Source organism: Mesitornis unicolor, unplaced genomic scaffold (genome assembly GCF_000695765.1).
Source record: "Mesitornis unicolor isolate BGI_N332 unplaced genomic scaffold, ASM69576v1 scaffold8089, whole genome shotgun sequence".
Taxonomy (NCBI): domain Eukaryota; kingdom Metazoa; phylum Chordata; class Aves; order Mesitornithiformes; family Mesitornithidae; genus Mesitornis; species Mesitornis unicolor.
In genome coordinates this window covers 3,593-27,893 of record NW_010205183.1, presented here as the reverse complement: position 1 = coordinate 27,893, position 24,301 = coordinate 3,593, and the positions used below count along the sequence as shown (strand labels likewise).

Sequence of the window (24,301 nt, the reverse complement as noted above, 5' to 3'; positions counted from 1 at the left end):
GTCGCCAGCGAAAAAACAAAACGCAGGGGGGAGGGGGGGGGGGGGAAGAAATAGCTTACTTTTTAAACCTGCGTAATAGTTCAACTGGCAAAAGTGGCTTTTGAAAAAGTTTCAGAAAAATTCCCTTCCTACTGAGGCTAAGTTAGAGGAATTGCAAAGAGAATTAGTCTGAAAGTTCAGAATTGAAATTACAAATTGAATAGAATATCTCCTGGAGATTTCACAATGGGAATATTGTCCCCGCAAGTATTAATAACATATTTGCCATTGCTTTCTATCCAGGCTAAAGAAAAGGGGGGTGGGGGAAGAGGGAGTGAGAATAGAAGACTAAACCCTTTTGTATAATGCAGTGTTGTGATTTCCCTCCTAGCTGCCAACAAAAACAATGCTTTGAATTTTGGCCGATAATTCAACTGGGAGAATTTCAAAGCAGTTTATAGCAGAAGAACAACTGTAACATGAATAGTAGCAGAGACTAAGCAAAACAACAGAAGGAGAAGATGCAAGATCTCCATCAGAAACCACTGTGCAATCAGTTAAATCCCTATAGTACAACTGTCTGGCCCTTACCTTAGCAGCTACCACACCCAGGAAACACAAGCTTCAGGGAAGCGAAACAAGACGTGAGCTGGGCAGATCATTTACATCCCATCTTTTCTAGTGATGCCTGGAAGTGGAGCTTTCTGTGAGCTCTGAACTTACATTGCAAAGCAGCAAAGTATTTTGTTGTCCTTTAGTGGTGCCTCCTCGTTATGCATTTGTGACACCTCATATATATTTTTGAGATCTGCCTTCTGTATTTATCAATTTATGCCTTATTTTTTGCTTACATCATTCATCCTTGATCATCTCTATCTCCAGCACCCAAAATATTATCACTATTGGATGATATTATGATTGGACCATTATGGTTGGGCTCAATGGTCTTAAAGGTCTTTTCCAACCAAATGATTCTGTGATAGGGATCATATCCCCATGGCTTCCCGGACAATACTCTTCAGGTGCAACTGTGTGTGAGAAGTTTTTTGTGGAGATACTCTGTCCTGCATGGGGGAGGAGGAGTGAGGAAAGATAATGCAATACATTTCCTCTTTTGTTACTTTTGCAACCCATTGATCATCTTTAAGACAAGTGTTATTTGTTTTTCCTGTAGATAAGTTGGCAGTGTCCAGAAAAGAGAATGCATTTATCATAAACTTGGAGATGCTAGAGACATGAGGTACTTAGTGGTCTCTAAGACTATCTCTTGAGGCAACATTTTTGAAAATCCATTATTCTTTCCAGGTCTTTGTAACAGTGAATGAAACTTCTACTCTATCTTAAAAAAAGCTTGATGATATTTCCTTTGCTTTCTTTTCTAGAGGTAAAAGAGGCAATGGGAGACCCAGGCTGTTTTCAGCTCATGTCTAATATGGGAAAAATGAGAAGGCTCCAGAGTTTTCACCAGAGCAGTTTTCTCTTAGCTCTAATCAGTGAGAATGAAAAAAGAAGATATGGCTTTGCCATAGCCTGCTAGGTCCATTGTTTCTTTGTTAGTGAGCTACAATATCTGTGTTCATAGCACAAGAATGCAGCCAACAAATCCTAGACATACCATATATTTCATGGGTTTAGCAACCCATAAAAGTTGAGAGTAGCATCTGATTTATCTCCGCAAATGGCTCCAGCTGTTCTCAGGAACATATTTTTTTAATCAAAGGAGGTGTTCCTTAAATTAAGTCTCAATTTGAATCTCCTTGCCGAGGGATATATTTACAGAACTATTTGTAAAATATTATCTACTTTGTAAAAGCATTTTGAATGCTTTGTTAAAGCAGTGTGGTGGGACTTTCCTGTAATCATTGTTTCTTCCCAAAGGAAACTAACATGATGACTACTAATTGCTGGATTATCAAACAGTGCACAAACTCATTTTCTGTCCTAAGCAAGTTATTAGAGTCTCATAAATGCTCAGCCGCATACATTATTTTACTATACTAACCTATTGCTAAAGAGACTACTGAGGGGAGGACAAATTATACATAGAGGGTCAGAGGAATATTTACTTTCCTGAACAATCTGGTATTTTATTTGCTTGCTGCCTATGGTGTTGCTTCTTTCAGATGTGAATGCAATGAAGGCCTGGCCTCCCTCCTCTCACAGCGTATTGATAAGGGGATAATGACAAGTGATGATGTTATATAAATACCAGCTTGGGCTGGTTTTAAATAGTGACTTCAACCTTTACTCATCTGCAACCATCCAGCACAGCTGTTTTATGGTCCCTCCCTGCTCACTCTCCTACCAACTTTCCTTTTTGTTCTTGAAGCCTAAATCTTGATATGGCACAGAGATGAAAAATCTCCAGACTGATCTCCATTGTAAAAAAAAGTTTATTGGTCTTCACAGGCCTCCATAAATCAGTAGATGACCTTATTTCTTTCAGAAAGGAAATCGAAGGAGGAGCGTGACAAATACACATTTTTGACTGGTTAATACATGATTTTAACTGCTAGGGGAATGTATTGGAAAGACAAGGCAGAGGTTTTTTAGAGGGATTTTTTTTTCCAGTGGAAAATGCTGGTTTGACAGAATGAATTTTTTACTGGTATTATGGCTTTCATTACAATATCTGCAGTAGATGTTGAAATATTCTATTCTTACCTTTTTGTCACAGCTTTTATTTTACACTGCTATGTCACATAAATGCAAAAAGTCTAATTGAATAAGCTCAAAGGAAACAATTTGTCCTTAATGTTTATAAATTTCTCTCCATGAAAAAATTAATGACATTCACTTTTACTTATGATTCAGAATGAAAGCAGATTTTGAAGCCCTGCAGTTTTCTAGAGGATGTGATGTCTGGTTTCTGTCTGCCCTTACTTTTGGTACAGTTGTGAGATGGACAGCAATGCTGGTGATGCCACAGAAATGGGACCAAAGGACACAGCACACCACATGGCCCGAGGTCTCTGCTCTGTACTGCGGCATCCAAGTGTCACAAATGCTCCATTCGGCAGCATCCCTAGAAAACTCTAGTTGCTTTTTCTTTTCTAATTCATTGTTTAGGGTTTTGGGTTTTTGTTTGTGTGTTTGTTTGTTTGCTTTTTCTCTTCCAGGGAGTTCTTTCACAATCTTGGCTTGCTTTCTGTTTTCTCGCTCTTAAATGCTCCGGTGAATGTAATGCTCTCTGTTGGGGGTCCATATGTAGGTTAGAGAACAGGGAGGAGTGATTTGCCCTTGCCTAGAGGTGGGTAACTGCCTAAAATTTCTTCACAGGAGACATATTTGAATCCCTGCAGGAAGGTGGAAACGTGGATGATATAAGACTAGCCTATTTCATGGTTTATAGCTTTTATCAGTATGTAAATGAAAGACAGTGAGTGGCTCTTTCAAACATTCACAGTAAAAGTGTTCATCTGGTGACATTATGAAAAATAAGCAATGAAAGAGATGGGGACATGGTAGAGAGAGTCAGGGACAGGGATGTGACTGGTGTACAAACTGAGTCATCTTAACCTTTAATCTGGGTTGAGTTCCAGAGGTACTTTTTGACCTGAGGAAAGTCCTCTGCACATGTTTTCAAAGCAGCCATTAACTTCAGGAGCCCAAACTGAAACACTGTGAGAGAGATTCCTCTCACTGGAGATGACCGTATGTGGGGTGATCATGTATACTCTATTTGTGGCTAGGAGAAAGCGACAGCTGTTCTAAGACATGTTACCTCTGGAGTGCTTCGAATATCCACATCAGGGTAAAATGCATCTCTCAGAAGTGCCTGTTTCTATCTCCAGGCTACAGGGGAAGCTGACACAGCTAACGTGTGCCCACATAGATGTCTGAAGTTAGATGAGAGGCAACTGCCCCACAGCATCTTGTTTGATGCACCTGCTGAGTGGTTGCAAACCCCATTAACCTCAGATGATACCCACATAACGGGTATTTTGGAATCAAAACCATTTTCTTCTGATCCAGTCCATGGATCTTGCAAAAAATTTTAAATCTGACAGCCTGGTATTTTTTTTTCCTGAGTGAAAATATCCTCTCAGGATCATGCTATTTCTGATTCGTGATTCCTAAAGCTCAGGAATGAAAAAAAATCACAAAGAAAGAGAGTGTTAGGAAATCACAGGTACTGTTAAGTGCCTAAACTATTGTGCTGTTCCTTTCAGAACACAATTGCTTAAGCAAAAATTATCTTGTTTTTAGAATTACAACAGAGGTCAGGTAAGATCAGTGTCTTGTGCATTTTACTAATGGAGATGTTCAGCCTGGCAGCTTCAGTGCCTCCCCAGTTGCTATTTCTTGTATTTATGCATAGCCATAAAACCACTACAGGTCCCAAACAAGAACCAAGAATCTCTACGAGTTATACAGTGTCAGAACAGAGAAACAGAGAATAGAGAAAACTCAGATAACAATCCTTACCCATTCTACCTATGTTTCCTTTGAATTACTAGAGAAGGATAAAAATCTTGAAAAGATTAACCAGAAACTTCTTAGCTTTCAAATAGCAATCCGGTGTACTAATGCACATCCTAGGCCAAATTCAGTCCTTGTGTAAGTGACTGGAACACTTGTGAAGTCAGGAAATCCATGGAGTCAGCCTTATGCCTAAATTTGGCTTTATACGTTACATGAAGTAGTTCATATTTTTTTTCCTTGGAGTGAAAATACAGTTTTCAACCAGAATCTGATACATAACTTCAAAAATAATTTATAAATTCCCTGTGATAGAAGCTCAGCTAGACCAAATAGAGCTTTATGCAGTGCTCAGAAGCAAAAGAATAAAGAACTGCTGCAGCCCTAACACAAGCTGGGATGAACACGATGCGTATCTGATTTCTGGTTTGAATTCAGCAGGCTTCTCTGTTCTAAAAGAACAAATGAATCTTCCTTCCCCAAGCATATGGCAGCAACACATGCAATTTACATCCCATATGGGGTCTCTTTGTGGCAACCGTTGGACTATAAAATGTCACAAGGAATTGCTTTAGATCTCCATTATATAGTGCAGACACTTAGCATTCCCCTTTTTAGCACTGTCTATAGCTCCAGGAGAGGTGCTTTTAATGTAATTGTTGTTTGTTTGTGCTGCATTAGTACCCGAAAGTTAGGGACCACTGCAACGCCTCTGCCATCACACTGTGAAAAATGTAGGATTCCTTCAGATGCCTGTGGTCTAATTTAGCAGCAGATGAAACCAGTTGGTGTGACACATAATGAGAAAGAATTGGACAGGAAAAACAACACTGTAGGGTTATTACATAGCATATCTTATCACTTGATCTCAAAGCACTTGGTAAACAGGGTAAGCAAAATTATTCTTGTTTCAAAGACGGGGAAACTGAGGCACAAGCAGGTGACTTTTCAGAGCATGCCAAGGCAGTGGCAGAGCTGGCATCAAGGCTGGGCTCCTAAGTCACAGCCCAGCTCTTTATGCACCTACTCACACTGCCTCCTCCTCACATACTTCAGTCGTGTTTAAACAGATCACGCAATAGCTATGAATAGTTCAGTCACATACATGTAAATGTGTGGGCAAAAAAGCACACAGAATAGGCCTCTTTATTTCCTTGGCTGCCTGCATAATCATGCTTAATTGGCACCATTGTGTAGGCAACACAATAAAAATAAAACTGCCTAGTAAAATGATGAGATGCAGGTCCTAAGGACTAGTATCCGAAGGGTCTTCCTTCCACAATGAAGAAAGCATGCATACACTCAGTGGGAAACTAGATATCCAGGCAAATGAAGCTAGAATTTCTGGCATTGCAGAGGATGAAAATCAACGAGGCATTAAAGTAAGTAAACAGATAGGAGCATGGAAAGGGAACAGAGAATATTTGTGTTTGGTGTAATTATAAGGAGGACAGCAACCGAAAGGCATAAAACAGGAAAGGAAATCACTTTATCAGTGCACATGCATTAATTTTAAGTGGTTTTGATACTAGGAAGGCCAAAAGGAGGAAGGATTCATAAATTTCCATCTCAGTGGACTATTACGAACACCATGTTGGGCACAGCAAGTAACTCAGGCTGTGGGAATTCACCTTACACTAGACCTCAAAACAAGAAATGCTCAATAAGAAACCATTGCGGTCAAAGGAGAATGGTGACAACTCAGGGAAGGGGAGGATGGGGAATGCGAAGGATGTTGAAGTTTTAGCCTAATAATGTGACTTTCAGGTTAATGAGTCACTCTTATGAGGATGTAAGGGTATGAACTCAGGATGCAGAGAAGATGACGAATGTACTGTGAGACTCTCTTTCCAAAAGAAGAAAGGAGGAGAACAGAAGAAGCCATTGGCAAGCAGCATTAAAGGAATAACCAGAGAAAAAGAAAGAGATCTTGAGAAGGACATAACTGCCAAAACCAAAGAAAAGGTTTCAATAAGGGGAGTAAAACTGATGGCACCAAAGCCAGATAGGAGGCTTAGGACCCAAGGAAGATATGGAGTGGTATTTGGGAAAGAAGCAATAGCACATAGTGTATGTACCACCCACCAATAAACATGTGAGCACTGGGCCACCATTTGTCCCGTTTCACTTATCCTTGCACAGGAGCAGATGAGGGAATTGTAATTGCATGGCAAGAGCCCTGTCTTGAAGGATATTATTTCTCTTCACAAGCCAAACTTATATTGTATCCTGTCCTAACAGAGATACTGTTGTTAATACAGCTGATGTGACATGGTAGTGCCATGAAACCCAGATAATTGTACTGCAAAGACCCGAGCGTTTCATCGCAGCATGTCATACAGCCAGTCTCCAGTCAGTAATTTGCCTGCTGTAGTATGATTTTACTGAACACAGGGCTGACCAAGGACACAGGATGCACAGGCACAAGGATGCACACATAGGCTGCTGTGTTGAAAGGAAGCATAGAGAGAGGAAAGGGCCAGCAGTACTGGCCCCTTAACAAGAATTCGCAAAAATGTCTGGAGAACTTAGGCTGGACAGGAACATTACACTGATCTGTTCTGCCCAGTTCAACCCTCTGAAGTTCCTGCAGGCATTAATCTACTGTTCTTCCTTTACCTCTTCTAGTTATCCTGGCCCTTTTTATTGAGGCTGTATATTAAATCACTCTAGGCTTCACCTTTAAATTTGCATGCAGCAAGTTTTTGATGTGTGTTTGTAGTAGATTTTCTTTAGTTCCCTCAGGCAACAACTTCCCCAGTGCCAAAGACCCATGCCCACCCTGCCGTCAGCAGGAGGCTTTCCATTTACTCCAGCAAGCCAGGTCAAGCCACAGGCAAAGCCTCATTCCTGGGATGTTCACACTGGGTTATAAAACTGATAATGACACGGGGACAGCAAGTCCAGTGCTCAGACACAGTAATTGCTCAACAGGCCATGAGAGAAATATTCATAGTATATAGTAAGCAGCCAGCACAGAGGGACCAGAGAGTCCAGATAGGCAAACATATTGTTCTGCAACGGAGACCTCTCAATAACTTCTTTCTGCCTTTGTCTAGACTGGAATTAACCTTATGAATTCAGGTAATTATTCTCTGTCCTGACTCTTGTGGGAGTGGCTTCGGCGAGCCTTCTCCCCGCTGTCTCCAGCAACAGCAGTCCACAAGGACATTTCAGATCTTAATTGAAAGGGAAATGTTTGCCAAAGGTCAGTTCAAGTGGAAGAAAAGCCCCTTTCATTGTGGCTGGGGGGAGAGCAGAGCAAATAAGTATTTCAAGGGAGGCATGGAGAGCCTTTGTGATTTATTTGTTAGGAGGCAGGTGGGAACCTGTGAATTTTCTCCCTCTTATTTATTTTTGCCTGGCCTTTACAAACTCAACACATTTCTAGCAAGGACATACATCATCTCAGCACCATTCTCAAGATTGTCCTTTTTTTCCTGCATTTATGCACACACATGATAGATCACACTGTTTATAATTTGGTGTGTATTAGTGCACAGAAATGTTTAAATAAATGGTTGGAGTGTCTCACGTGTCTGGTTTAGCCCAGCATGCAGCTAAACACTATCCACTCACTCACTGCCCCCCTCCCTGGTGGGGTGGGGGAGAGAATTGGAAGAGTAAAAGTGAAGGAACTTGTCAGCTGAGATAATAATTTAATAAATAAACTAAACCAAACTGAAATAATTATAATAATGAATTGTAATAATAATGGGAACAATGATAATAAAGCAACAGAAGCTATACTCAGCTCACAAACAGCAGTTGCTGGCCACATGCCAATGACAGCATGATGGGGAGGGGTAAGCCTCAGGAACCAAATAAGCTAGGCTTTGTGGAAATGGCCACCATCCAAAGAAGAGGGGCTGTCCCCAGCAAATGCCTCAATTTATAGTGAGTGTGATGTTTATGGTATGAAATACATTCTGATACATTTTGTTGGCCAGCTTGGATCACATTCTTGATCATCTGTCCTGGGTCACCTGTCTCAGAAAACCCCAGGCTTTTGCTCCCTCTCCCCATCCTTTTGTGCAGGAACAAAACAAAAAAGAAAAAAAGAAACAAGGAGAAAAAAGAAACAACAAAAGAAACTAGGAGCACAGGTGCAGGCAAAAATTGGAAAACAGTCCTTGAGTAAATGTAAACTTCAGTGTGCTATCAACATTTTTACATAGCATGAATCCAAAACTAAGTCTCACTAGCTACGATGAGGAAAATAACTCTAACCCAGCTAAAGCTATAATACCAACTTGTTTTTGCTAAAATTGAACACTGCACTTCTCTCAGAAATGCAGCTCTGCTGAACAGCAAATGGAATTCTATGGCTCAATCCCAGTAAAACCAAGACATCATGCCATTTGTTGATGACTACCAACAGCTTTGAATGCAGAATGTCATTTAGAGACCAGAAGGGCATCCCTCTTGGATTTTACCTGAGATCACAACATCAATGCTGATGCAGAGACTGAAGTTTAAGAAGAAAGAGGATGGCAAATCACAAAGGACGCTGAGGGCCTCCGACGGTTCAAGGCAATTGAAGGAAATACATCATGAATGATTTTAGTAAGGTCTTCTGCCAAGCTGAACATCTACCTCTTTGCTGTGCAGACACTTCTCTGTAGATTCAGACATCTCCAGCAGCTCTCTTTCTGTTCCAAAATTTACCATCTCAGATAAATCTAGGATCACTGTTCTCTTATTTTTGTGGTTACAGACAATATATGACATAAAGGGAGCAACACATTGTATTCATTATTTAAGAGTGTTTTGATTGTGGCTTTTTTTCTGAAAAAATCTCTCATTTGAGGCTTTTGTTGCACACTGTATTATACTCCAGGATCCTGGGAAGCTGAGAGATGCATTGGGATGCTGGGACTGAGAGACAGGAATGGGTGGAGAAGGAACAGCCAATTTCACAGATTATTTTGATAATTCTGGCTGTGCTGAAAGTCTCTGCAAAACAGAAAGAAGATCCCAGCTACAGGACAGTCCCTTAACAAGCACTTCATTGCCAAACACTGGAGGTAACTCCAGAATGGTCAGACCAGGAGCCCAGGGTGTCAGACAGCCATGGACTTGGATGCTTGGGAAGGAGAATCCCCAAAGGGATCTCTTTGTAGGCTCTCTGTTCCCTCACCAGGTACCCACCTGGGTTCAAGGCCACATATTTTCTTCAGCAGCCTGCTGAAAAAAGCTCAGAGAGAAATAAAATATTTCCTAAAGAATGACTGAACTCTATAATAACTAACTGACTTGGCAAAGTGTTTTGATACTGAGTGTCACAACTGCAGATGAAAACCTGCCAACAGTTTAAGCAGACGTTTCATGGTTAAGCACGTCCTGCTGCTTAAGCATGTGCTTAAGCATGTCCTGTATTTGCTTCTGCAAACAGCCACTGTAGTGCATATTCTCCATCTTCATCATGGTATTAGGCAACCAGGCATCTCTGGGTACAATGGCTCTCCATCAACTGGTTGAAAAAAAGGACTACTTCAAGGAAAGGCACTCGCTACTTCCTTTGGAGACAGTCCAGACATTTAGGATGTAAAGGCTAGTCCAGTTGAGCCATGAAAGGCCAATACTCTGCAGATTACCTTTTTCAACTGCCTAGACTTTGGCATAACAACCCTGTCATGCTGCCAGCTACAAGGGTCTTCTTTATTTTTTATAACAGCTTTTGACACCTGTTTCACACAGGCAGCAGTCATCTGGAGACAGCTAGCATGTTCTATCTTTCAGAGGTACTGGAGTGCTTCAGGGCCATGCGATTTCAGTGAATTTATTTCTCCTGAGGGTCAGGTCCCATGACTACAAATTTGCCTGGCAAAGGTCCCGATTATTGTCACTTGCAACGTATGGTGTTTAAAATAAACATGCTTGTTCTCCTTCTTCTGTCCACCTCAGCAATGCGGAAGAGTAAGAAAACCCATCGTGGTCCTGAGCATTAACAGTGAGCACTGGGAGACAGCTTTATCCCATTGCAAAATGGGGCGAGTCCTAGGAGTTACAGGTAAAGCAACTACCCTGACTAATTAGTGATGATCTCCCAGGGGCATCTTTGAGGGAAGGAAGCTCCCACAGTCATCTGCATTGAAATAGGGGTGTTATGTCTAGCTGCAGAAATGGGAATGAGGAACAGGTGACTTTTTGATGTAGTTAGAGCTAAAACCTTCAAACTCGCAATAACTCACTGCCCCCCACAATTTAGAGTCCATTCTGTCTTTATATACGTCTGATTCAGATTGGTCTCAATGCCCTCTGAGAACATCAAAAAAGCTTTTCCTTGGTAGAACCAGTTATTATCTTGCTATATGGATACCTGAAAGCAATGTGTGCATGGGCACTACAATACAGCCTTTCAGAGGACTTCATTTATCATGTTTTCCTGAGCCCTTAATTGCAGTCTTGTGAATCCTAGTTACTACCCTGGCCAAATCAACAGTATTGCTGGAAGAATAACTATAATCTCCTGGTTTCCTTTTCCCAGGAAGGCAACTAGTAAAATAGATAGTTCTGCTGTACTGCTACTTCCTATAGCTGTTTTTGATTGCATTTTCCTCCCTAGTGCTACAATAAGAATTAAACTCCCGTCGCTAGTGCCGTTTTCAGATGCTCTCCTGCTGTGAAGCGATGCTCTGAAATGCCCAGTGATTCACAGCTCTGATATTTCATGTCTAATGGAATTATTTCAAGATGGGATTGTTACCTTTCCTGAGAGAGAGAGACACTCATAAAGCTGGTAGGAGACAAATTATGTGCATCTACCCTTGTCTCCTCCACAGTGCTTCTCAAAATCAAATTATTTGGCTACACTTTTAAAAATTCTCCCTATTGCACAAATGTGTGAGCAATTGAAAGTAAAGCACAGGGCTTTGTAATTACACAAAATGCAGGAAATTCAGGGTTACAAATGGACTTAAGAAAGTCCCAGTTGTGTCACAGTAAGAGAGGGGGATCTGAAAGCTCTCTCCTCTGCCTTTGTAGATTACATGAGGTGTGTTCTGCAATTGCTGGATTGGGATTAAGATATTTTATTGCTTGCAGTCAGTCTGAGTTTAAAGTGCTTCAAACCCTCTTCCAGTTCCTGTCTCTGCTCTGTTTGGAGGCAGCTGTGTGCTGGAGGAGCCCCCAGAGCTGTCCCACTGCAGGGTAAATCCCCTGGCAAGGTGCATGTATCATTCACTCACCAGGGTCTGGTCCTCAGAAAAAAACCAAATCTGCTCTGGGATTTAATTCAGAGACCTGAGCTGTGGAGCAGGGCTTGAAAGCCTGCTGGTGACTCATGATTCTGTGGTGCTGGGAGACATTTCTTTTCAAATAGTTAAATTCCCAAAGTAAGCAAATATCCTTCAAACGATATCAGTTACAAAACATTTTAGCCTACCCTGGGAAAAGTGAAATGCATCATCTGTGGGACACCACTCTTGGAGTGCCCTGCACTGCCAGGTTTGCAGGGTGGGTGCAAGTCTCCCCCTGCTGAGGCTGCAGTTTGGGGAGAGGCTTAGCCCGACAGCACTGGGCAGGGGGTCCCAGGACTGCCAGCCCTCCAGCAGTGCAGCAGGGTGCTGGATGCAGATCAGCTCTTGAACAGAGCTCTTGCACCTGTATTTCTGTCTGGGTCTTATACACCCCTGTGGGGATACCCAAGCAAAGGCTTTTATGAAGCTCCCCATACTTGGACTCGGTGGTGCAATTTTTCTGCATGCACACTGAGTGTCTCTTGTTTCAGGTTCTCACAGGTTTTCTTTCTTCATTACTCAAGTAAGAGCAACAGCCAGCCCTGAGTTTTTGTGGAGAACCCAGGGGGCAGTGCCTGTCAGTTTGTCAAATATAATCCTATAGTACAGTAATCACCCAGGCCAAACACAGCCAGGGCACAGCATAGGAAGCAAGACAGACAAGGCCATGGGCTCTGTTTCATGCTACAAACAGAATCCAGTTTCTGCCAGACAGCTTTTTATGCTGTGTGGGCCACCCTAAAACAGATGTTTTAGCATCACTGAGTTGGTGTTACTATGATCAGCATGGTCATTACCAGGTTTCCCACCTTCCAGGGCTGGGACAGCAAACCAACTGCACACCCTACCCCAAATGCCCTGCTTCCCACCGGTGAGGGATCAGGGCATGTGGGCAGCAAGGGAGCCATGGTGTGCCCCTCCATGACCACTAGTCCAAATTGTCCAGGAGTTGGGACCATGGTGTGCCCCATGGAGAACATCCACCTCACATTCAGACAGTGGGTGGGTGTTTGAATTCAGGATGCTGGAGAGAACAGAGGTCAGTCAGATGCGACACTGCTGAACTTGCTGGCTATGAGCTGGAGAGGGACCTGTGAACTCCTCCAACCTATGTGAGTAGTTTAGCTTTCTTCCGCCAACAAACATGATTTTGTGCTTAAATCATGAAGGGTGACCTGCATCTACCCTCCCCACTCCTCAGTACTCTTCTCCAGCTATGGCTGCTGTTCCCCACAGTTGGACTTAAGTCTTGGCTGATCTAAGTAACTTTGATCAGAAAAGTTTGCAATTTTAATGCTTGTCGCTCTTTCTAGATATATTGTGCTTGTGTTGGAACCTACTTTGCATGGGTGCCAATCCCCTTAAAACAGGCCCATTAAAGAGCAGCAGAATTCAATAGTCCTCTAACTTATTATACGGACCACAAGGAGCTTTCCAAGGAATTTGGCAGGGTCAGGCAATGCTTTGACTGTGGTTGTGAAAGATCTGCTCTCTGAATGGAGTCACCTCAGATTGCTTTCCCCTGGAGAAAAACCCTCGACACTCAGATGTATGGAGGGATCATCAGCATTTACAGAGACCACAAAGGTTGGGATTTCTTCAAAGAGTTGGTAACAAGATTGTGTAAGAATCAAATAGCCTTGCAAATAGCTGTATCTCATTAGTCATGACAGCAAATGCTGGGCTGAATAAAATGTTTATTGTGGCTTATGAAGTGTCTCTTTACACATAACCTTGGGCAAGACCCAGAAATTCTGGGCTCTGCATTTGAAAGGCAGCTGGTTAAATAACCGTGGCAAAGCAATCAAAAAAGCACTGTTTATTTGCTCAATACATTAACCAAATGATTAACTGAGTAATGGGAGACCCAGAAGAAAGAAGAAACCTTTCCCTTTGTGTGCAGTCTGGTTTTCAGACTTTCCACCAGTATTATACATTCCTAGAAAACAAAACTAAGCTCAATATACTTCACCTCAGTCATGAAAGCTCTCTCCAAACCAAACAATCAGCTCGATGCAACACTCAGACCTTCATATGGCTCCTCCTCCCTCAATTGCAGAATTTGAAAGGCAGCAAAGTAGTTATGGCTAATGTACTGGCTGGTCTTATGATGGGGGAATGTTAATTCAAGAGTTCTGGAGGACTTCATGCAACCAAACCTGGGTGTCATGTTGCTATTTAATTCATTTAATTATTCCTGTATTTCCCTTTTAGCGGCTCAGCTTCTCACAGGAGACTGCTCCTGCTACCAGACAACGAGTACATCTGCTGTACGGTTTTTTCCAGTGTAATTTCTGATGTAAGCTGGTGCAAATAAAATATTTAATTCTGTTTGAGAAATCTTATTTTCTGTATTCCCTCCCGATTGTCCAGACTCCTCACTCAGTCTTTTCTAAGTTACTGTTCCTCATATTCTCAGGGATGTTAATTAATTGTAAATTCTTTCTGCAGGCCTCTCAACTGCTGTAATTACTGTGCTGTCTCTTAGCTTTGTACATTAAGAAGTACACAAGGAAAAAGCATTTTTCTTACACCTTGAGAAGATTATAGAACAGCATTTTGTTCCCCCTTTCTCCACTGAATCTCTAACTAATGTTAGATCATTTTCAGATGATCATGTAAGGGTAACCAAAGAATCCCACCACTGCTGTCAATAAGATGCAGAACAAGTGCTTACAGAGTAAACTGTTAATAAGCAATACTCTACGTGTAGTAATCTTCTAAAGGGCCATGAAGGTACTGAGGGAGTAGGTAAGGTGTCAAAGCACAAGACCTAGGGCCATTTGGGATGTTGTAGGATGTCCTTGCTGGCCACTAGTTTCTTCTCCAAGTGCCACATCGGTCCTGTGTCACATCTGTCAGGCCTGTGCAGATATCTCTGAGACCCTCCGCTGTCTAAAATGACACTAGAAGAGTAACCTCTGGGCCCCTGATCCTCCCCCAGGACCTGAGCTGGGATCAGACTTACCCTGGTCATATCAAAGCCAGATTTAGTACTAGCTGTGGAGCTGTGGTTGGGCTTTGGGCACCGAAGTCAGCATGCATATATCCTTTCGGAATGCAGCACAACAGCAGCATCTGTGTGTGAGGTTTGGATGTGGCTGTACATGCAGTAGCACACAACCAGCTCAACAACGAGGAGGAAACAGGGAGGAGGGGTCATTCTTCCCTTTGTGCCTCTGAGCAAGCAATGGATTAGGCTGGAGGTTTCCTCCACCAGTGCGTGGTCCTGGACAGGGACCAGAACATGGCACTGAAAATATGGGAAGGTGAGATATAGGAGCAGCAGGTTATTAAAAGTGTCAGAAGTGGGTAAGACTTGATAGACCTGAACTGGCCCAGGACTGGTATCTAGGTCAAACAGAAGAGTAGGGCTTTAGGGGAAGGAAGTTCTGGGCTATCAGGAGCCAGGCAGGAGCCTCTCTGTAAAAAGACAGAGAAAATAACACCCCATCCTTCAAGTGCACTCAGCAATAAAAACAGCACTTCTACTGATTAAAGCGTAATAAAGGTAATGAAAAACACTGCAAGCTATTAGTGACTGCTACCTGTTATGCACTTGTTTTAAGCCCTTTGAATGCTGATAACCATTTTTATCCCCTAGAAGTTCTTTCATTATTGCTGTTTCCTTTACTCACCATATATGCAGTCACCACTTGTAAATTCAAGTAGTAAATTAATGAGTAATATGACTATAAAAAAAGATGTCTTTATAAAATAGGGATACACCTCAAAGGCATTACAAAGACCACCATATGGTGACAAAAGATTAGAGTGAACCAATCAGAACCCAGAACTCAGTCCACAGTCAGATAAAAACTGCAAGTGTTGTATAACAATATGAACTCTTGAACTTTGTCTGCTAAATGTGCGTGCTTAATAGGTTAATGAAAATTAAGTTTTCCATCCTGGGCGGCATAAATTCCAAGTTAATGATACATGCGATGTAGTGGGAGGGGCTACATATTACGGGGAAACACGTAATAGGCATTCTGGGAAGTCTGTATCTTCCCAGTAACTCAGCCAATGGGAAAGGGAAAGGGTTACTGTGGTCAGGAAATTAGGATAAAAAGGAGGCTGTGCCCTCCGGAAATTTGAGACACCCCACAAGTGAATGTGCCTTGGACTCTCTCTTTATTCAAATAAAGTTTCTCTCAGGCTCCTCTGCCTCCTTTTGAACCATTTATCTCTGGCAGGAGGATTTTCCTAACATGGATGGCATGATAATACTATTATCTTGCAAGCTACCACAGCTACCACTCGGCAATCCCCCGATGCTTAACCTGCACAAGTAGATTAAGCGTTGCAGTGCAGTTCTGCTGTGTGGGGAGGCAGTGAAAGTCCCTTCAGGCAGAACAGGAGCCCTTCAGGGCACCGTATTTCTGGGTCCCTGGGGCAGAAAAGTACACGTCTACTTGGTACCGAACCAACGCCTCTAGGAAGTGTCAGATCTGCTCTGCATGCACTGTGGAGACAGCTTGCACATGTTCAGTAAGTCTGACCCGTCAGGATGTGTTTGGCTCCCAGCACACAGCACAAAGTGGATACTGCACATGCAGAAATATGCGGGATGCTAAATGCTTCCACACAATGGTCAGTCGCTCAGCACATGTGTATTAAGTCCACCCAGTACTTCTAAAAAGCATCAAAATAGCTGATGGTGCAAGCAGTTTGTGCAAGACAAAGCAAGGGCTATCATCCTTTGCTGTATACATTCAGAGGAATAGAACCATATGAAATTACCCCCCAGGAAATGTTGGACTCCATTGCTCACGTGCTAAGCAGCACATCTAAGCATGTGTTTTAAAAATGTCAAGGGGATTCAGATGTCTGGCATCCCGCTCAGATTCCTAAGTATAAAAAGAGTCTGCGATAACCTAGATGCACGTTAGCTCTCATCAGAGCACAGAGAAGCAAATGAGTAGCGGATAATTGTTAATCTGTTCACCGTGAAACATTTCACAAAACAGCTTTGTTAATATAAATCCTCTTGACTTCACTGATAGTAGATTAATCAACACAATAAAACTGATATTAATGCATTTTTATGAAAGGACTAGCAAAATTAGTTGTCTTACTCTCAGATAGCACTAAAATCAGGTTAGTAAGGATATGTACAATTCTAAGCACTGGAACAGCTCACTGGCTGCAAAAGGACCAACTATAGTATCTTGCTGAGCTGGAACCTAATTCACAAAGCAGGATCTGATACAACCAGACATATACTATACTGCATGCATTTTCCTCCACATAGTAAATTGGGAAGTAAAACGTTGATTTCTAGCACACACCCTGTTCCTCCATCACTGATAATGCTAGATCTCTGCTCAAGTGTAAACGATCACTGAATTATTGAAACCTTGTAATGTTGTAATGGAAAATGTTAATTTTAACAAGAGACATACAAATGCCTGCAAAAGCAATGAATCAATCATAAGTGAGTAGATAAACAAATGTATTTTTATTTTCATTTTAGTGATCTGTGTCCCAGCAGTGAACTCTAATTTTAAAAGGATTTAAATAATGTTTTGCAGCTGGTCAGAAAATGGAAATCCATTTGCAGAATTTTTAAAATATCACAGACATTGTTTCAGTATTACAGACGGAAAAAACAAACAGATCCTTGAACCTAATTAAAAACAACAAAGAAGGTGTTTTTTTAATAATACTTAAAGTAAACACACACATCCAGCCATCATAAAAACTACAAATGCCATGAAGCTGTTTACTACTAAGAAGGATTAGCTGAAACATACATCATGCTACAGCACCGGACAAAATGCAGCAAATTCTTTCCACAAAGGAGCTGTATACAGTTCCATCACATGGTGCCCCCCATGTTTGCTTAGGAAAAAAGAAAGAGAAAACTTGGTTCTTCTGCCAAAATTCTATTTAGGAGTGAAAGTTTAGGAGAGATGGACAAAGAGTGAACTGGTTCCTTCCAGCCATCTCTCACTGCTACATCCAGCTCTCCAGAAGCTGCTCTATTACTGTTCTGCTGCAACACCCTCCTGTGCCAGCTCAGCAGCATGTCATGGAGGAAGATAATGCTCACAATGTCTCTATGTTTTCGGTGTGAAACAGGAGTGGGATTTAGAGATTGGCTGGAAAACAGAAACAGAAACCAGGGTGCCCAGGAAGTGCAGGCAACCAAGGCAAATAGTAAAGCACTGCTTCTCTGTGCACACTCCCCAAGATCACCGATTCAACAGACAGGTTTATGGAGAAGGTTACATGTTACACTATATGAGCTGCAGCACAGCTATGTGCAGACTATGCTATGCCTATGACGCTCGTAGAGACAATCATTAAAATACAACCTCAATCATTACAATACAACCTTGGAACATTTTCTGTGATGCTGATCACTAGAGAAGATAGCCAACTTGGAACATTGAGACGAAAAGCAGGTTTTGCAGTGGCATTTATTGTCCTGAACATTTTCACAAATGTAATGCAATAATATACAGCTAACTATAAGGTTTTATTAAAGAATCATTCATTGCCTTGCCTCTCTGAAGAAGATCTATGTATTTGCAGACCAGAATATTCTGCCAATGAGGAATATTTTTCTCTTGGCAGGAATCCAAGCATCAAAATGTAGGCTTTTGTAGCTGTGGTGAGTAATCTGTCAGCAGGGAAACCATGACAGCCTAGAGGGGGAAGAAAAGAAAAAATCCAATCACATCAGAAACAGATACTCCATAAAAATAAATAAGAGGGAAATATTTTCCAGCTCTAAAGTCCTGTGTTGAAAATTATTGTCCTGACAAAAACTGCACACTGAGATTTATTTGCTAGAACTTCTGATGATGAATCAGGAAAGAGGTGACAATCAGTTAGGATATTCTGTATTGTAGCTGATAGGTTTTCTCAGTGCAGACAAGATATATTAATGGACAGCATAGGGGAAATTCAGACAGCGTGTTTAGACCAAATGCTGAGGCCTTTTTGGTGTGTTCTACTGTACCCTCAGCTACTGCTAGGAAATGCTGTAGGTACCCAAACAGCTCATGAGCTTGCTTGTGGATTTCAGCTGAACTTCCACAAGCATCAGTGAGAGCCATGCTTCAATAAGGGCTTCAAAATTTATCCCAGTTTAGCTATACTTTGTGTGGTAAAACATGGAAAATCCTCTCAGAGGTTAACAGCATGTTATCTACCCCTCCTGCCCTCCGCTGGTAGTTGATACACATTCCAACAAACCTTAGGTATGGCCATGAAAGGAGAGTAATGGGAATGTCAGCTAAATAAAATAGCACCGTGTTGCAGCAGCTCTGCTATCCTCCCCACCCCTGTGTAGATAACAAGCTCCATGCTTGCTTGTTTTTGACATGGTACTACCTGATTCACACTGTTGTGATTTCACAGCTACGTCTGATTGCAAATTGTTATTTTGGCCCAGAACTGCATTTACAAGGGTTCTCCAGGGGTTGTGGTCTTGTTGCGTGTCCTTCCTTTCCCTTCAGCACTGCTCAGCATGGCAGGTGGTCCCAGACACACAGTGGGGACGACTGAACACACAGCTGTGCTGCAGCCCGCCGCTGCGCTACCCATGTCAGAGATGCACTCAGCCCTGTTTGGAACTACAGCTGAGCAAATAATTTATTTTTCAGTTTGCTGTCTGAGCTGAAAGTAGTAGAAAATAATATATAAACAAGACCCATACATTCATTATTTTTATAGCTTGATAAAATACTTATATGATATTTTTCTTACTCCCAAAAAATGTGCAGCTGGAAGCCAAAGTAAAGGGTTTTGTTTTTTTTTTTAAAAATATATATTTAGGTCAATTAGAAACACTGCAAAATTAAAATAAAAATTATGAGCACTTTTTGGAATTAGGCTGAAACTATGAATTTATCACAAATTTGTTAATAATTTTGACCACATCCAAAATCTAAGTTTTAGCTAAATACAATACTCAACCACTTACTCACTTGGAGCACATCTAGAGTTAGTCTGAGAACTATGACAATGCCATTTCTGATTTGGTGGTTTTTTTTCATCTCTGGAAGATTTCACTAGCTTTTGTCAACATGATGGTTCTAAAGCCAACAATAAATAACAGGCTACCAAGATCTGGCAGTAATTTCCTGAAATTCTAGGAATGCTGAGAGAGGAGTTATGTCAAATGCCAAGTTTCCTCTCATGGTTCCCAAGAATCACACAGTATTACCCACATCGTAATTTTTCAGGGTGCCTCAAAGCTTTGCTCTTGCAGCCCTTTCTCAGGGAAAGTTCCCATTGGTTTCAGTGGCATTTTTTCTTCAGAGAAAACTGTAAAATCTCTGGCTTTAAGTGTTTACAAAATTGTAGCTTCTCAGACCAGTCCCTGAGACCTCAGCTTTTAACATGTTTTAAAACTGAGCAGCTGTGTTAATCATGAGAGTAAACCCAGTGATTTAAATATCAAAAATTATGGTTTATACTGTAGCTTTCCCTTAGTGATAAAACCTGGGTCAAGCAACAGCAGATTGTTATCAAAATAGGTCACATTTGTGTCCACGAGCATTTGTGCTACATATATATGTTGCCTACAGTCAAAATTGTGATATGCTGTGGGGTGCATCTGAAACATATCCATTAACATTTACTATTTACTGAGTAACCATGCTGAATCCAAGCCTCCAGTGTAAGGCAGAACAGAAGCTGACCCTAACCTCTAATCACTATTATCTTCCTTTTTTACCATAATTGTCCATTTTCTGTTTTCAGCCTCCTGAAAAACCAATGATCGTGGAGAATAAAATACTTCATCATCAACTTCTTCAGGTTTTCTGGGTAAGCAATGTAAAAAAGTCCAGTTGGAAGCAGCAGATTTTGCAGTCTGTAGACCAAAAAGCATATAAAAATAAAGCAGTATGCGAGGACATTAGTAAAATCTTTAACGAGTAAAAAGGTTAACAAATTTTATATTAGCTCTCACTCTAGTTACTTTGATGATGAACTCAGAAGAATTCCACTGGCTTCAAAAGAATTCTTCATCTGTGAATAAGATGGGAATACCCCCTATAAGTCAGCAAGAGTGCAGTGCTGACTTCACAAAAGTCAAATTTTTACTCCTCTTTCTCTGGCTTTAGTAGGGCAGTGACCTGGTGGATCAATCAAGTGCAATCTTTATTTGAATGCAATACAGTAATACAATGCCATCGATAATTGCAACAAGAACATACCAAATCATTATTTAAAAGGCTATGAATTTTTCTTTTTATATTGTCACTCATAATATATTGATCTAATACCAGTGAACAATGAATTAAAGCATTTTAGGCCAGTTCAGAGACATAGCTATCAATAGTATTTTGTGAACTTATGTTAATAAGTTATGTAAATACAGTCAATTAAACCAGTAATTCTATCAGCAAGGAAAATGTCCTTTTTATCTCGGACAATTAATAGTTTATGACTTTACATTTTCTCTAACTGATTTTGTTCTGACAAGCATTTCAACTAGATGATTTTAAAGACATGTATTTAAAGCTTTATTCATTGACAGATATACACAAAATTGCCCCAGATGCTGCCCAGGCATTTCAGAGTTAATCTGTGAGCTGCTTATTCTAATTAAAATATAAAGCATCATTTCTGGTAGCGAAGGGGAAATACAAAATTAGAAATAGATTTAGGTCATAAAGAAGGAAAGGATTAGCTCTCCTGCACTGGTCATGTTCTGGAGTTGGATCTCATTGGGAAGCTCTGAGAGAGGCCAAGCCATGTGAAGTGTAGAAGATAACTCAAAGTTTGTAATCCTTGTGAGTTTTTCAAGCTGGAGGGAGGTTTGCATGTGCTTGTTTTACAGCATCACTCATGAAAATACCAAACCCATGCTTTGCTGATGTTGATTCTTATAAATGCAAACTGTAAAGGCATCAACAAAAAAGGAATCTGAATTTTTACCTGCATTGTAATCTGATAGCCTTGAAATGCCTTTAGTCTTTCTTTCTTTTCCTCTTCTTGTCCCATACTTATCCAAGTATCCGTAACTAAGACATTGGCACCGTCTACAGCTTCCAAAGGCTCTGTTGTGAGAAGTAACTTGGTACCATACTAATGTGAATAAAGTAAGGAAGATCAGGAAAACAAGGAAATTCAACTTAGTTTATAAAGACAATAAACTCGCTTCAAACTACTGTCCTAGGCTATTTCTTAGGCTCCTACCTCTTTGGAGTACTGTTCAGTTACTTTAGTTATTCTGAGGTCTGGTTCAAAACCCTGCCAAAAGAGATTATAGGTAACATCATGGAACATATGTAAGATCATTACTGATTATTAACCATTGGTAAAAAAAATACTGATTGAACCTTTTTCAACGGGAAGAGGAATGTCCTTCAGAACTGTAAAATTTGAGAAAATGACGTTGATTTTGTTGAAAGTTTGTTTTGGAGATAAACTGGTGAAAAGTACCCTGATAAGGTAAGAAAAATGTATTTTAACAGTTACAGAATGAAATGCCCATGCATAATTTATTTTTTTTGTTCTAAATTGGTTCTTTGTTTTTTATTTTATATTGTAATGCAATGGAGCATTCTAAAAGGCTGCACCACCAACCTGAACCAACCAAGATGCAACACTTCCATCAATTTGAAACAACTTCCACATTTATTGAAGTGGAGAGGGTGTTGGGCGGCTTTGTAGCAAATGGAATGATCATCCTCTGTGATTTCTACTGCAGACACGAATTCCCCCCAGCCCTTCTGAAGCTGGACTCAGTAGAACTACTCCTGGTTTGCATAAAATAACTGAATCAGGTTTCTGAACGTTGGTTCTGAAAGCTGTCACTCAAGATACATGCAAGCACTACTTCCTGAGGCCCTTGGGAACTATCCAAGTGGCTGAGAAGAGAATGGGCAAAGTTTGCCTTCCTTACTCCATGCACATGGCTTTCTTACCTTGGGAGTCGCAATATGCAGATGCATTCCCAGCTTTGCAGCACTCATCATGATAGAGTGCAGGACATTGTTTCCATCTCCAGTCCAGGCGATGGTGAGCCCATTCAGCCCGCCATAGCGCTCCTGCCAAATGAATCAGGCAGCCCTGGGGTTACTTTCCAGGCAAGCTGAACAAGGTGATGCTGTAGGTAGGAGGGACTGATCAGACAGGTTTGGTGCAAAGCAGGCTGGCTACCTTCAAATGCTAGCTGCATGGGACCAGAGCTTTAATTGAACTTATTGCAGCTGCAAGATGGCCCCTCGAACCTTACATGAGGACACAGGTTCTGCAGCTTTCTCTGATGATGGACACATTGATATGCATGCCATATGGTGAGGCCCAGGCTGAAAGACACAGCACAGACACACAGTAACTTTAGCACCAAAGTTGTACAGATGTGTGTTGGTGCTCACAAATACCAGCGAATGGTAGAAATTCTTAATTTAGAGGCAGTCCTAATGTGTAAGATAGCACTCCTTTCAACCTTTCCCAAAACTGTGACAATATCCTTATTCAGGTTTGCTCTGGCTTGGTTGTCTCTACACGATGTTCTCTGTGGCCATGGCAGTGACCATGCCTTTACAGTGCATTGCAGCCATCATAGTTGTACAGGACAGCAAAGAGCAGTGCTTTGAAAGCAGCTGTGCCTGCAGGGTTTACTCTCTGCTGTACGGCCAAGGAATGTAGCGATTTTTTTAAAGTGTGAACTACCCGAACTTGAAACAGCATTACAGCTTTGTCTGATGACTCTTACAGCCTGTACATGTGCAGCTACTCTGGCTCTCTGCCATCAACAGATAACGCCTACAGAGAAACAAAGGTAACAGGAGCTTTACATTTCCAGAGCAGGACAATTTGAGGCCCTTTAGCAAGGCTTGTTTTAAATAATCATGTTTATAGGTACTTAAGTTGATACCAGAAAATTTGTGAAGGCATAACCAAATACTTCTATATGCCTGCTCTGTACAACTCCACCTCATGACTCAAAGGACTAAAGACATGACGGACAGCCTTTTGTTCTTAGTTCAAAACTGGGCCATGCTACTATTGGAAGCCAGACAGTGTTTCAACACTTTGGGTGACATGATTCAATGCTTGTCAGAGAGGATAAGCATCCACACTGTAGAGCTGTACTAACTGGGAACCTTACAGACAGTCACAGCAAAGATGCCAAAAGACTGAACAGGAAAAGGCCTGGGACTACCCCCTCCTCTCCTGGCAGCAGCTTCTTCTAAACAGATAGTTGTGAAGTCGTTTCAGAACAAAGTCATTGCCATTTCTGCCAGTGACCACAATTTTGAGTCAAAAATAGTAGCACTTGAAATATGGAATGACATTAAGATCCCATTGAAATCTAAACCTAATAGAGTCCTAGACTGCTTACAGTTTAAAGGCTAAAACTATAGTATTGTGAAACTGTCAGTTTTTCAGTTGAAGTTTGTTAGCAGCAGGCTCATTGGCAGAGGTTTGATGAAAGGGCATTTACAGGAGAGAAAAGCAGGACTCTGTGAACATGGAAGTTATTTTGGTATAATGGCTCTACAGATCTCTAAGCATCTTTCAAAGTCCCTCCACATCTCCTAGCAATGGTGCTCCTAGGAGAAGGCCAAACTGAAACAATTATTTAAGAGGTTGTTTCCAGCTAGGGCTTAGTGATAGCTGAGACATGAACCCACAGCGAGGAGCAAATGAGACAGCCCTGAGTTCTTTTGATCTTACTGTTTAAA

At 41.3% G+C, this 24,301-nt stretch overlaps 1 protein-coding gene across 1 annotated transcript; it reads right to left on the bottom strand.

The window, feature by feature from the left end:
* Positions 1-18,110: 18,110 nt before the first annotated feature.
* Positions 18,111-22,678, bottom strand: LOC104546031 (ornithine carbamoyltransferase, mitochondrial). The gene is made up of 5 exons (XM_010191314.1): positions 22,535-22,678; positions 21,804-21,857; positions 21,543-21,692; positions 20,335-20,472; positions 18,111-18,295 (listed from the first exon to the last, which is right to left on the bottom strand). Exons 1-5 carry the CDS (start codon positions 22,583-22,585, stop codon positions 18,236-18,238), a joined length of 453 nt encoding a protein of 150 aa, XP_010189616.1. The 5' UTR covers positions 22,586-22,678; the 3' UTR covers positions 18,111-18,235.
* Between the last annotated feature and the right edge of the window lie 1,623 nt (positions 22,679-24,301).